General features: G+C 36.3%; 1 protein-coding gene and 1 long non-coding RNA gene across 15 annotated transcripts in view; both read left to right on the top strand.

Annotated features, from left to right (window-relative positions):
- LOC146404708 (uncharacterized) overlaps positions 1–14,835 on the top strand; it is a 618,617-nt gene that overhangs the window by 258,707 nt on the left and 345,075 nt on the right. The window lies entirely within an intron of this gene.
- Positions 1–14,835, top strand: part of DNAH6 (dynein axonemal heavy chain 6) — a 255,439-nt gene that overhangs the window by 68,650 nt on the left and 171,954 nt on the right. For 10 of the 13 annotated variants that reach the window (XR_014841541.1, XR_014841540.1, XR_014841539.1 and 7 more), the window contains 4 exons: positions 2,984–3,097; positions 6,546–6,689; positions 12,156–12,368; positions 13,072–13,164. Coding sequence is in view for 7 of the 13 variants with exons in the window: in XM_021087308.2 (XP_020942967.2) it covers positions 2,984–3,097; positions 6,546–6,689; positions 12,156–12,368; positions 13,072–13,164 (564 nt within the window). In the remaining 6 variants the exon portion in view is untranslated. Of the gene's footprint in view, positions 1–2,983; positions 3,098–6,545; positions 6,690–12,155; positions 12,369–13,071; positions 13,165–14,835 lie in introns of those variants that run through there. The other 3 variants (XM_085018772.1, XM_085018771.1, XM_085018774.1) reach the window with 2 other exon arrangements.

Here is a 14,835-nt window from a genome sequence, read left to right as displayed (position 1 = left end):
CCTTTTGGCTGCACCCTTGGCATATGGAAGTTCCCGGACCAGGGATCGAATCTGAGCTACAGCTGCAACATGCACAGCCGCAGCAATGCCAGATCCTTAATCCACTCCACCAGACCAGGGATCAAACCCATGCCTCAGCAGCCACCAGAGCCACTGCAGAGACAATGCAAGACACTTAACCTGCTGTGCCACAGTGGAAACTCCCCTCTATTTTGTCTTAAATAATATTCATGCTTCTTTTACATTCATGTTTATATTATGATTCCATAAATATTGCCTGAGCTACCCAATTTCATGAAAGAAGAAAATTTGACTAAGCAAGAGGATAGATGGATCCAAAAAGGGTAGATTTGGAAAGCTAAAAGATATGCCTAAAAAAAAATGAAGAAAAATGGGTGAGAGAAATAAGTGCTCTGAACTGCTATTGGAGAGACCAAAAAGAAGAGATAATAGAAAAGATTCCTAGGATCAAAACTTGAGGGCCACCAGCAATGAGGGAGGTGTTAATAGTCTCCTCAGAAGTTTCATAGGTGTCCCTGGACTTCACATGGGAGGTACCTGTCTCTTCCAGAGCTCCAAATGGATGCCAGAAAATGGTCTGAGGGCTCTGAGTGTCCACTACAGAGCCCAGGGCTTGATGGAGCAACCAACAAAATAATGACCTTGGCATTAGACCATGTGACTGCTGCAATACTTGAGGCAGGAAGTTTGTTGGTGAGAGAATTAGGATTCAAAGTTTTTCCCAAATTGAGTTAACTGATCTATAGAACAAGAAAGTATGCGATAGGAAGGGAACTATAGAGGAACCATTGCTTGATAAAAATGTATAACTAATAGCTGGGCTCTTCTTGGGTCAGAAAGAAGAGCACTCCTTGAGCCAGAACCTGAAATAGAAGTGTATCCCCCTTCTTCTGCATTCTGCATCTATACTTTGTGATCCTTTATGATCATGTCATATCTAACCTTCCTCTGCAGCTACTGGTCACTAGGGGATAGAAGGGAAGGTCTAACTGGCCTAGAAAGTCATTTCTAATTTTTAATGAAGACAAGGCTGGATCCCTAATGTTAGGGTAATGCTGGCCTTGTAAAAGTGAGTTTGGAAGTATTCCCATCTCTTTAGTTCTTTGGAAAAGTTTGGGAAAGGTTGGCATTAATTCTTTTTTTTTTCCCCCAAATGTTTAGTAGAATTTTCCAGTGGAGTCATTTTGTCCTGGGTTTTTCTGTGTTAGGAGGTTTTTTATTATTGATTCTATCTCCTTACTCCTTATTTGTCAGTTCAGATTTTCTGTTTCCTTCTGATTCAGTCTTGGTAGGTTGCATGTTTCTTTCTTTTTTGTCTTTTTAGGGCTGCACCCACGGCATGGAACCACAGGAGGTTCCCAGGCTAGGGGTCAAATCAGAGCTGTAGCTGCCAGCCTATGCCACAGCCACAGCAACGCTGGGTCTGAGCCATGTCTGTGACCTACACCACAGCTCACAGCAACGCTAGATCCCTAACCTACTGAGCAAGGCCAGGGATCAAACCCACATCTTCATGGATACTAGTCAGATTTGTTAACGCTGAGCCATGACAGGAACTCCAGGTAGGTTGTATGTTTCTAGGAATTTATTCATCTCTTTTTTAAGTTATCTAATTTGTTTACATATTCATGGTAGTCTATTATTATTTTCGTGGCATAAGTTTTAACATGTCCTCTGTCATTTTTTATTTTATTTATTTAAATCCCCTTTTTTTTAGTCTAGCTAAAGGTTTGTTTATCTTTTTTTAAAAAAAACTAGGTCTCAGTTTCATTTATTTTTCTATTGTTTTTCTGGTCTCTATTTTATTTATTTCTACTCTGATCCTTGTTATTTCCTTTCTTCTGCAAACTTTGAGCTTAGCTTGTTCTCTTTTTCCTAGTTCCTTGATATGTAAAGTTATTTATTTGAGATCTTTCTATTTTCTTAATATATGCATTTATCACTATAAACTTCCCTCTAAGAACTACTTTTGTAGCATCCCATAAGTTTTGGTGTGCTATATTTTCATTTTCATTTGTTTCAAGTTATTTTTTCATTTCCTAGTTTTCCCATTTGTTTTTCAGAAATGTGTTGTTTAGTTTCCACATACTTGTAAATCTCCAGCTTTCCTCTTGTTAATTTCTAGTTTCATACCATTGTGGCTGGAAAAGATCCTTAATATGATTTCAGTCTTCTTAAACTTACTAAGACTTGTTTTGTAGCCTATCATATAATCTATCCTGGGGAGTATTCTATGTGTGCTTGAAAATAAAATGTATTTTGATGCTATTGGATGAAATGTTTAAAGCCCTAGCTTATCACAAGGCTCACAGTTTCTGTGCAATCAATCTCCTGAAGGTTTCTCTAACTCCACATCATGAAAACAACTTCTTCAGATTTTCTCGCAACCTTTCTCTCTATACAGTTCTTATAGTCCATTGGTTTAAAAAGAATTAAGCTGGAGGGTCTCTCCATCTTAAATCTCCCCATGCCCTCCACCAGCTACCACACAAATATCCTCTCCCTCTTCTGTCATCTAAGATAAAAGTCCTATATCAGTGCCTCTGAAGACTCATCCATTTACCTAAAAAGGCCAGGAATGTGTGTGTGTGTGTGTGTGTGTGTGTGTGTGTGTGTGTGTGTGTGTGTGTGTGTGTCTGTATATACATGTATGATCCAACTTGAGGAAGAATGCCCTTAGTGCTCTTGTAATATTTGTGTCTTTAGAGACTTTCTAAGTTCTATAAATATAAATATATAAAGAGTTATATTTGTCACTCAAATGGAAATTTGAGTATATGTGGAGTTTTGTGTTTTGTCTTTTTGTTTTGTCTTGTGTCTATCTCTCCTTTCCTTTTGCCATTTAGGACCCACTCATATTCTGCTGAGGCATCATTGTACCAAAAATTATTTAATGGGAGGATAACATAAGAGCTCTATTTCTGAAAATTAAATAGTACATTTTACTATTACATTTTTAAAGGTAGAGGTGTCCAAGTTTGAAGCTTTGGAAGAAGTTAGTGCTGAATTGAAGCTCAAGCAATTGCTCTGGGACTCTTTATCTGAATGGGATCAACTCCAACAAGAATGGTTAAAGGTAAAAAAAAAAAAAAAAAGCTCTCAATTATTAAATCATCTTTGTGTTAATTAAACCTAAAATCTTAACAATATGAATTACAATTTTTAACAATCTTGTGTATTCTTAGTTTCAGTAAAAAATGCAATGTTATAATTTTATGGGAGCTATTATCAGGTTACCAGTGAAATGCGCAAAGGTCTTCCCGTCACTAAGAACCACAGAACAAAACACATTGTTGTAAAGGCAGGCTTCTTGGGCCCTTCATTTAATAACGCTAAATGAAGGAAGCATCAAAGGACTTCACTACATGATGTTTAACTGCTTTGCAGTTTCTGAACATAGTGTCATCCTGAATCATTACAGCCAAGGTTTTTTAGGATCATAGGATTTTATTTGTGATCTACACATGTTAGATTTCTATTAGCTTAGGTTCTGTTCTTATTGTCCTTTTTTTAAAAAAGGAAGCTATTTTGTTCACTGTGAGAGAATAGAATCACAGTAATGAAATCTAGGGTCTTCTCTTGAGATTCAGTAATAAATTCTCTTAATTATAGAGCCAAGTACCATAGGGTTTGGTTTCTAGGGTCTACCCTTATCTTCAAAGCTTAACTGGAGTCAACACTCTAGGAAACAAAATAGATGAACATCTATTCCTTCAAGTGTGACATGGACATGTTAGAGATACCATCAACTTCACAAATACTGTTAACCTCGTTCAGCTTCCCTGTGCTGATACCTATAATTAAAAGTCACATATCTGGGTTAAACCACAGTGATACAAGAATGTTTCCCAGATAAAGTTCTTGGTGCTGTGAATACCAATGGAGAAGAAAATGGACAAATTCCAAGCCCTCACAGAACTTAGCTTTTGGTGGGGAAAACAGAAAACAATATATATATTATATATAAATATAATGTATATTATATCAGAGAATTTTAAGTGCTCTTGTATAACTCATTTATCACTTACCTCAGAAGTAAAAGATGCTCCTGTGAAGAAAGACACTTAGAGACTTTTCTGATCACCACCATAGATTAGACCAATGGTTTCCAAAGTGGGATGAAATCACCATAGGAAGTATGCAAAAAGACTCATGGGGGGCAAAAAGAAAATGTTGGATCTAGAAAAAAAAAAGAATATTTATAAATTTTCTTTTTTTAATTGAGATATATTTGACATATCATTAGTTTCAAATGTACAATATAATGATCCTCTATTTGTGTGTACTGCAAAATGATCACCACAGTAAATCTGGTTAACCATACATGGTCACAGATTTGTTTTTCTTGTGAGAACTTTTAAAACCTATTCTCTTGGCAGCTTTCAAATATGTAACACAGTATTATTAGCTATAGTCATCATGCTATATATTACATTTCCATGATTTATTTATTTTATAACTAGAAGCTTGTACCTTCTGACCTCCTTCATCCACCCCCAGCTCCTGTGGCAACCACCAATCTGTTCTCTGTTTCTGTGAGTTGTGTTGTTTTGTTTTAGATAAGTGAGATAACATGGTTCTTGTCTTTCTTTGTCTGACTTATTTCACTTTGCATAAGGCCCTCAAAGTCCATCCATGTTGTCACAAATGACAAGATTTCATTTCTTTTTTATGGCTAACTAATATTCCATTGTGTGTATAGGTATCTATATCTATCTATATCTTTATATATTTCTTTCTTCCTATCTACCTACCTATCTATATATTTTCTTCATCTATTTATTCATTAGTGGACACTTAGATTGTTTCCATTACTTGGCTGTTATAAATAATGCTTCTATGAACATGGATTTAGTATTTTTATTTTCTTAGGATAAATACCAAGAAGGGGAATGTCTGAATCATATGGTAGTTCTATTTTTAATGTTTTGAGGGGAATCGTCATATTGTTTTCCATAGTGGTTGCACCAATTTAGATTTCTACCAACAGTGCACAAATGTTCCTTTTTCTCCACATTTTTGCCAATGCTGGTTACCTCTTCTCTTTTTGATACTAGCTATTCTAACAGGTGTGAAGTAACATTTCATTGTAGCTTTAAATTTCCCAAAGATAAGTGATGTTGAGCATCTTTCCATGTACCTGTTGGACATCTGTTACGTCTTTGAAAAAATGTCCATTCAGGTCCTCTGCCCTCTTTTAAATCAGGTTGTTACTTTTTTTTGCTATTAATTTATATGAGCTCTTTATATACTCTGGATATTAGTCCCCTTAGTCATATATATCATTTACAAATATTTTCTCCATTTCAATAGGCTGCTGTTTCATTTTGTTGATGGTTTTCTTTGTTGAGCAGAAGCTTTTTAGTTAGATGTAGTCCCACTTATTGTTATTTTTGTTGCCTTTGCTTTTGGTGTCAAATCCAAAATATCATTACTAAGATCCATTTCAGGGAGCTTACTGTCTATGTTTTCTTCTAGATTTCTTCAGGTCTCACATTCATATCTTTAATCTATTTTGAGTTATTTTTGTGTATGGGTCCAGTTTCATTCCTTTGTCTGTGGCTGTCCAGTTTTCCTGACACCATTTATTGAGGAGACTGTCCCTTTCCCAGTGTGTATTCTTGGCTCCTTTGTTGTAAATTAATTTACTATATATGTGTGGGCTTGTTTCTAGGTTTTCTATATGTAGATCCATTAGATCCATATAGATCCATTAATCTATATGTCTGTTTTTGTGCCAGAATTATACTATTTTAATGACTGTAACTTTGGATTATAATCTGAAATCTGGGAGTTGATACCTCCATCTTTGTTATTCTTTCTCCAGATGACTTTGGCTATAATAGACTTTGGCTATTCAGGGTCTTTTGTGGTTCCATACAAATTTTAGGTTTGTTTGTTCTACTTCTGTGAAAAATGCTGTTGGAATTTTGATAGGGACTGCATGGAATCTGTAGATTGTTTTAGGTGATATGAACATTTTAACAATATTAATTTTTACAATCCGTGACCATGGACTATTTTTTCCTTTTTACAAATTTTCTATTGTCTTCAGTCCATATGACCATCTGATATGTCAATATATGTGTACACTTACATATTTATATAACTGAGAAATATATTTATGGATACATACATATGTTGGGATGCATCTTTAAATCAGTTATATTAAACGGGTACAGAATCAAATAATTGGAGACTACTTGGTGAGAAATTTCTACAGCACAAGAGTAAAAATTACCTATGTGTAACCTTACAAAGGTTGGCCTTCAGGAATAAATTACAGGGATTGCAATACTACATTTGATAATGTGGGAGAAAAAGACATGAAAGTAATAAACAAGCAATGCCTGATATACTATTAGAAATCTCAGTAAGTAGAGCCATTTCCAAAAGTGTAGAATTGACTTGGATTAACAACATAGCTGCTGAAAAATCTGAGTAGATTAAAAAAATTTACTATTTCAAGTTTGCATTTTATCACATTATTTAACTTCTTTTTTTTTTTCTTCTAATTTTCATAGTCCAAATTTGACTGCCTGGATCCAGAATTTCTAAACAGTCAAGTTTCTAAATATGCCAAATTTGTGACTCAATTGGAAAAAGGTTTGCCACCCAACAGTGTAGTGCCCCAGCTAAAAACTAAGGTGGAAAAAATGAAAGAAAAGGTAAGTTTTGAGAAATTATTTCAAAATCTCCATGTCAGTCAGTTACCACTTGATGCTTATGAGACCAAAGTCAGGAATTCTTCCCTGTTTAGATTAGTCAGCTTTGCAGAGAGAGAAGAAACAATAAATAAATTCAGTTTTTGCACAGGCACAGACTGCGTCCCCATATTCAGCTGGCCAAATGCAATTGAAGGAGCATTTAGAGTCAGAGTGTCTCAAGTGACAGTGGAAATAGTGTGGGAATGGGTTGTAGGTGTGCTGAGATGCTGATCTGCTCAGCCTGTAAACCAGGTGAGGCCAGGGCAGCCTTGTCCATTTATAGCACTAACCAAACAAATAGGCCATTTTCCAGATGTGCCACTATGTGAAGAAGGCTGGGAAGCCTGGCAGTAGGTGTGCAGGGCTAACTCTTAGAAACTGATCACTGCTAAACCAGTACTTGAAATGGGAAGAAAGGGGGAAATGGTTTTAGATGTTTGGGTTTTTTTCTTCCAAAGATGAGATAAAGGACTTAAGAAGACCTGAGTAGGAAAAGTAGGGAAAGCTTCAGGCACAATGCAAAGCAAATTTCCCCCCTTAAGAAGAGTGTTTTTGCAGTTTTTCCCATTGTAGCCTTCCAGTGTCCAGTCAAAACCCTTTTCCAAAGTTACGTATATCAGCTTCTTTCTTCTTTATCTCCTTTAGTGTGGTTATATCATGCTGCTATAAACAAGCTCATTTGTCACAGTCTGCATTCCATTTTGCATTCCTTTGAAATCCTGGTTAATTTTTTTTAACTTACATACAGTAAAAGTCACCCTTTGTGGTATACGGTTCTGTGGATTTTTGCAAATGAAGAGTGTGATGTATCCAACACCAGCCCCCCATTCCCTTTGTTGTCAGGCTCTTCTTCCGTACCAACCCAGGCAACCACTGATCACTCTTCTGTCTCTATAGTTCTTCCTTTTACAGAATATAATATAAATGGGATAATGCAATGTAAAACTTTTGGGTCTGACATCATTCACTTAGCAAAAGCATTCAAAATACATCCAGGTATTTTTACCCAGAATATATATCTTCTCTTATAACTCCAAAAAAAAAAGACATATAACTCTTTAAAATGGGCAGAGGATTTGAAAAGACATTTCTCCAAAGAAGATACATGAAAAGACGCTGAACACCATTTAGTCTACAGGAAAATGCAAATCAAAGCCACAGTGAGATACTACTTCATACCCTTTGGGGTGGCTATAATCAGAAAGAAAGATTACATAAGTTTTGGTAAAGATCGGAGAAATTGAAACCCTCATATATTGCTGGTAGAATTATAAAGTGGTACAATCTCTTTGGAAAACAACTTAGCAGTTTCTTAAAATGTTAAACATAGGAGTTCCCATTGTGGCTCAGTGGTTAACAAATCCGACTAGGAACCATAAAGTTGCGGGTTCGATCCCTGGCCTTGCTCAGTGGGTTAAGGATCCGGTGTTGCCATGAGCTGTGGTGTAGGTTGCAGACGTGGCTCGGATCCTGCGTTGCTGTGGCTCTGGTGTAGGCCGGCAGTTACGGCTCCAATTAGACCCCTAGCCTGGGAACCTCCATATGCCACAGGTGCAGCCCTAGAAAAAAGACAAAAAAAAAAAAAAAAAAAAAAAAAGTTAAACAGAGTTACTGTATTACCAAATAATTCCACTCCTTGGGTATATACCTAAAAGAGTTGCATACACATGTTGATGCAAAGACTATATATATTTATATGTGTTCCTATATGTGTACGTTCAGAATAGTATTATTCATAACAGCCAAAAGGGGGAAAAAAAATGTCCATCAACTAATGAATGAGTAAACAAAATGTGATATAGCTATACAATGTAATGTTATTCAGCAATAAAAAGGAATGTAATACTGATATATGTGACAGCATAGATGAACCTGGAAAACACTACACTAAGTAAAAGAAGCCAATCACCAAAAGACTACATAGCGTATGATGTCCTTGATATGAAATGTGTAGGACAGAGAACTCCATAGAGAGAGAAAGTAGATTAGTGGTTACCAGACACTGGAAATGGAGAAATGAATAGCAGTAGCTAATGAGTGTAGGGTTTGCCCTCAAGGGTAGTGAAATAGTGGTGATAATGGCACAACTCTGTAAATTAGAATATTTTAAAGAAGATTCCTCTAGGTTGGTTATGTGAGTCAATAGTTTGTTAATTTTTATTGCTGAGTAATGTTCCATTGTGTAGATCACCACACTTTGTTTCTCCAGTCACCTGTTGAAAGATATTTGAGTTGTGTCCATTTTTCTAGTGATTACTGTTAAACTTCTATAAACATGCATGTGCAACTTTTTATGTAAACATGAGTTTTTAAACCACTTGGATAAATAATGAGGAATGGGTTACTAGGTGGTAGGGTAAGTGAATATTTATAAGTTTTTCAAAGGGCCAAACAGTTTTTCAAAGGGCAATAACATTTTGCCTTGCCACAGGTAATGTGTGAGAATTCTAGTTGTTCCTCCTCCTCACCAGCACTTGTTTTCATTAGGGAGTTTGGGGGTTTGGTTTGATTTGGTTGGAATTTTAACCATTCTCATAAATGTATAGTAGTATCTCATAAAGGTGATAATTTACATTTTTCTAATGACTAGTGACTATTTAAAGTGTTATTGATATGGATGTGTTAAACCTGCCATCATGCTGTTTTTTAAATTTATTTGTCCTTTGTTTCCTTTTTGACTTTTTATCTTACCTTTCTTGATTTAATTGTGTATATTTTATGATTGCATTTTATCTTCTCTATGGAGTTATTGTTCACACGTCTTTTTAGGCAATTTTTAGTGGTTATCCTAAATTTAAAATATAGATTTTTCAATTCATCTAAATCAGTCTTTAAATGATATTATTTCATGTATAAAGACTTTATAGTAGTATACTCCCAATTCTTCCCTCTCATCCATTCTATTAATGTTGTCATGTATTTTACTTTTACAGAGCATATGCACACTACACGTTGCTATTTTTGTTTTATATAGTTACCTGTTAGGAGAATAAAAATAGGAAATAAAATGAAATTTATTTTACATCTATTGTAGTTCCAGTGTTCTTCATTTCTTTGTATGGATCTGAGATTCTGACTCATAGCATATTTATTCTGCCTAAAGAACTTCTTTTAATATTTCTTATTGAGTAGGAATGATAACTATGAATTCCCCAAATTTTTGAAAGAAAGTTTTTATCCTTTATTTTGAATGATATTTTCACAGGTGTATAATTCTGAGTTGGCAGATTTTATTTTTTCTTTCAGCAATGTATAAGTATCCTTTCATTATCTTTTTACTTGCATAATTTCTGACAAGAAGTCTGCTGTAGTTGTTATCCTTGTTCTTCTGTAGATAATATGTATCTTTTGTCGGCTGCCTTCAAATTTTTCTCTTTTTCTTGACTTTTGGCATTTCGTAATGTGATGTACCTGGGTGTATGTTGTCATTGTGATTTACAGTTTGTATTCATCCTGCTTAGTATTCTCAGAGTTTCTTGGGTCTCTTGTATCAGTCTTAATTTTGAAAAAAATTCAGCTAATATTTCTTCAAGGTATCTTCTGCTGTTTTTTTCCTCTCTCTTATCCTTCTGGTATTTCTGGTATTTCCATCTATGTTAGACTATTTGATATCAAGCTTTTAGATGTTCTATTCTAGGTTTGGGGGGAGGATTTCACTGTTTTTTCTCTCTTTGTTTCAGTTTGGAGAATTTCTGCTCACCTTCAAATTCCTTGGCTGGGTTAATCTCATCAAAGACATTATTTATATCTCTTACTGTCTTCTTCATTTCTAACACTTCCATTTGATTTTTTTTTTCTTTTGTATTTTTAGGGCCGCACCCACAGCATATGGAAATTCCCAGACTAGAGGTCAAATTGGGGCTGTAGCTGCCGGCTTATACCACAGCCACAGCAATGCAGGACCCAAGCCTCATCTGTGACCTACACCACAGCTCATAGCAATGCTGGATCCTTAACCCACTGGGCGAGGCCAGGGATCAAACCCATGTCCTCATGGATCCTAGTTGGGTTTATTACCACTGAGCCACAACAGGAACTCCTCCATTTGATTTTTAATTGTAGCTTCCATCATTTCATTGACATTTCCCATCTGATCTTATATGTGGTCTACCTTTTCCATGGAGCCATTAACTTATGAATCACAATTATTTTACATTCTATGTGTTTATTCTGACATATGTCAGATCTGAGCCTGGTTCTGATTAATTTTATGTCTTTCAGATGTATATTTGCCTTGACCTTTTGTATACCTCTTACATTTTTGTTGAAATCTAGACATCTTATGTAGTACAGTAGATAGTGGGGTAAATGATTTTTATGCCTGGAAATGAACATGCCTTTCCTTCTACTTGGCCTTCTGTGTGGCATGTTATACTAAATCTAGTCAGGAATTGGGCTAGAGTGAGAGTTAGTGTTGCTGTGGTTTCCCTCAGTATACCAGTTTTCAAATTCTCCTAATGATACCTTTTGTTTATAATTTGGGCTGATTTGCCAAAGTCATTTTTTTAAACTGCTCTTTCCCCCTGACCTTAGGTCTTCCTTTTGTTTTGTGCCCAGAGAGAATCTGTATCTTTCAGCTTTCCACTCTATTCCACTGCTATTTTCATTCAGTAATTGCTAGTCTGGTGGGAGAAGGATACTCCCTCATGTTCTGATTAAGCCTCTGTCCTAGCAAAGCACTATGTGTTCCTTGCTCTCAGAATTCTGCCCTTCAAAAATGTTCCTGCCCTTCCTCCAGCTATAGTAATAAGCCTAGAATAAATTTCTGTTCCTCCTCCCTGGGTAAAGCTTTTTTTCCTATTCTGTTTCTCCAGTTTTATACAGATATCTACAGTGAGTTAGCACCAGTGCTGTAAGCTGATAATTTTTGTTGTTCCTTTACCTGACATTAAGTCTTTTGTTCCATAGGGAAGATAGGAGAGATGGGTTGGTTAGAGTTACAGTAGCAGCTGCTGTTTCCCACCTTCAGCCAGCACCATAAGGCAGAGACTTTCTTAGGATTCTTCCCAGGCTTCCCTATGAACCCCTCTATATTTGTAGCCCCCGGGGACTTCACACTCTTATGCTACCCTACATTCAGTCTCAGCAATTTATTTTTAAAATTTAACTGAATCTTCCTACCAGCCTAAATGGAAACCCAAACCATCTGTCCTAGGTAAGCAAATTCTCAGGTCCTGTTTCTCGGTGTGGAGAAAACTGTGGGTTCCAGTGTCTCTCCAAATTTCGAGTCAGCTGGTTGTCCTGCAACTTCACTTTTCTGATGGGTTCAGTACAAGTCATTAATTTGCAGTTTGTTTAGATTTTTATTCATTGTAATAGTGTAAGTGGTTTTCTTTCCAGCTCTCTACATGCCCAAATTGAAACCAGAAGCCTTGGGATGCTTTTAAGATAAAAAGCACGGTGCTCCTGAGAGTGTTTGTTTTCTAGCTTCCAGTTATCATGGATCTGAGGAACCCAACTCTGAAGCCTAGACATTGGGCAGCTATTGAGCAAACAGTTGATGCCACCCTAGTGGACCTTGACGTTCCATTAACCTTGGATAAGCTGTCTGAGTTGCATGTTTTTGACTTTGGCCAAGAAATCCAGGACATTTCTGGACAGGCTTCTGGAGAAGCTGCCTTAGAAACAATTCTTAAAAAGGTAAATCTGAAAAAAAAAATGTGGATTCTTAAGATCAGGGATATAAAGGTTTTCATATTCCACAGGAAGATCAACTTTTGTTTTATCTAAATGGCTTTTTCAACATTGTAGCTTTTACCCTCTCATTCTCAGTTGTCCTTCTGCTATTTCCTTACTTTTATTGTCATTATTTTTGTTATCACCTCTATAAACAGCTTCTCCTGCTTAGCTTATAGCCCAACAAGAACTTGAGGGCAACAGGGTTTGAAATTTGCATGCTTATTATATAGAGAACTACATACCAAAAAAGAGGTCTTATGCCAAAATGCATTATCTTTCAAACTACATACTAGAGAGGTCTATATGAAATGCTTCAAAAAGACATTGAGAAGACTTCCCTACTTAGGATATTTGACCTCCTTACTCTAAAAATACACGCACACCCGCCAGTCACCTGTGTCAAAAGAATTTTTTTCCTTTTAATTAAAGTATAAAGTGGGAGGGAACACGCATTAATGTATCACGAGTTATTCATATGTATTAGTGCTAGTCAATAAGACTAAGCAAATCAGTGTCATCTAACCAAGAAAAGGGTTTTAAGAATTTTAAAGACAGGAAGAGATTAGGAAAATTACAGAGTTTTCACTTATTTCATTCCCCATGCATTTATAAAGTACCTAAACCAAATGAATTTAGATATCTTAAGACTTGAACTGTTTCTAAGGTGGAGGATTCTTGGAAAACAACTGAATTTGTCGTTCTTCCTCACCGTGATTCCAAAGATGTATTTATCCTGGGTGGCACTGATGACATACAGGTGGGTAACTGGGTTACTAAAACTTATGGTAAAGGTTCTTGCCAGACATAGTCCTAAATATTCTATGAGAGATTATGATGTAGGACTGAAACGTGAAAGTTATTAAATGGGAAAAATCTAATTGGGAAAGCAAAATATGAGTATGATTAATTGATATGAATGCTGGTACAGGAAATATTTAGCGAAGCAATAGAAATGGCATATAAATGTGAAAGTTATAATCTTACCGTTAATGACTCACTGTTGAGGAATTTAGGAAAACAAAGAGATCAGTTATGGCTGAAGTGGTCAGAAATTCCTTTCTAGACCAGCCAAGATATGCTGGACCTTAAAAAGTAAGAGGATTTGATAGACAAAGATGAGAATGAAAGGCATTTCAAACCATTTAAATGAGGCAAAGAAGCTTGAATGTTTCAGGTCTGTAGCACCCTAAGAAGCTAAAGCCCCTTGAATTTTTTGAGACCAGGAGTGGATAGATGGTCATGCTCTGTTAACAACAAAAGAAGATAATTTAACCCATGTTTTTGGAAAATTCTTAATGACTTAAAATCCAAAGGTACGTTTGTTTAGCAAAAGATCTGGGGATTTTGGCTCAATTTAAAAAGCACCGTTTGCCTATCAGGGTGTACTCAAACCAGAACTTGAGATGAAATGGCTTTACCAGGTAAAGGTTGGAAGAGGAAGAGCAGACATCACTCTAGGCAGTGGAGGGTAGAGCATACCCAAGATGAAAATCAGTCAGTATGAGGCAAAGTGATATAAGGTGATGGGGCTTCTGCTCTCAAGAAGTTTACGATTTAAATAGAACATCTAAAATCCTTTAGGTATTCTGTTGTGGCTCAGCGGGTTAAGGATCCAGCAGATGTCAGTGCAGTGGCTTGGGTCACTGCTGTGGAGTAAGTTTGATCCCTGCCCTGGGAACTTCAACATGTTGTAGGCATGGCCAAATAAATAAATAAATAAAATCCTTTAGATTAGCAGATACATTTAAAAAAATTTTTTTATTAAAGTGTAGTTGATTTACAATGGCCCTTCAATTTCTACTGTACAGCAAAACGATCCACCCCACCCCCATATATACACACACACAAACATATAAACATATATATATATATGCACGTTCTTTTTTTTTTTTCAAACTGTCTTCCATCATGTTCTAACCCAAGAGACTGGACACAGTTCCCTGTGCTGTACAGTAGGACCCCATTACTTATTTGTTCTAAATGTAATAGTTTGTATCTACCAACCCCAAACTCCCCATCCATCACCCTCTCTCCCACCTCCCTCTGGCAAACACAAGTCTGCTCTCCATGTCCACCATCTGTTTCTGTTTTGTGGATAGGATCATTTGTGCCATATTTTAGATTCCACATATAAGTGATATCATATGGTATTTGTCTTTCTCTTTGTGACTCACTTCACTTAGTATGAGAATCTTGAGCTGCAGCTATGTTGCTGCAAATGGCATTATTCTGTCCTTTTTATGCCTGAGTAGTATTCCATTGTGTGTATATACCACATCTTCTAATCCATTCATCTATCAATGGACATTTAGGTTGTTTCCATGTCTTGGCTATTGTGAATAGTGAGCAGACACATTTTTTAAATGTACGCATCCCCTGAGGGATGCTGTGGTGTGAAGAGGTGGAGCGGGAGAGGGAGATAGAGGAA

Source organism: Sus scrofa, chromosome 3, assembly GCF_054392235.1.
Source record: "Sus scrofa isolate SSC_HxYL_T2T_F1_AM1 chromosome 3, Sscrofa_HxYL_maternal_Yorkshire_Landrace_v2.0, whole genome shotgun sequence".
NCBI classification, from domain to species: domain Eukaryota; kingdom Metazoa; phylum Chordata; class Mammalia; order Artiodactyla; family Suidae; genus Sus; species Sus scrofa.
Note: the sequence above shows the minus strand (reverse complement) of the source record. Positions and strands in the feature narration are given on the sequence as shown.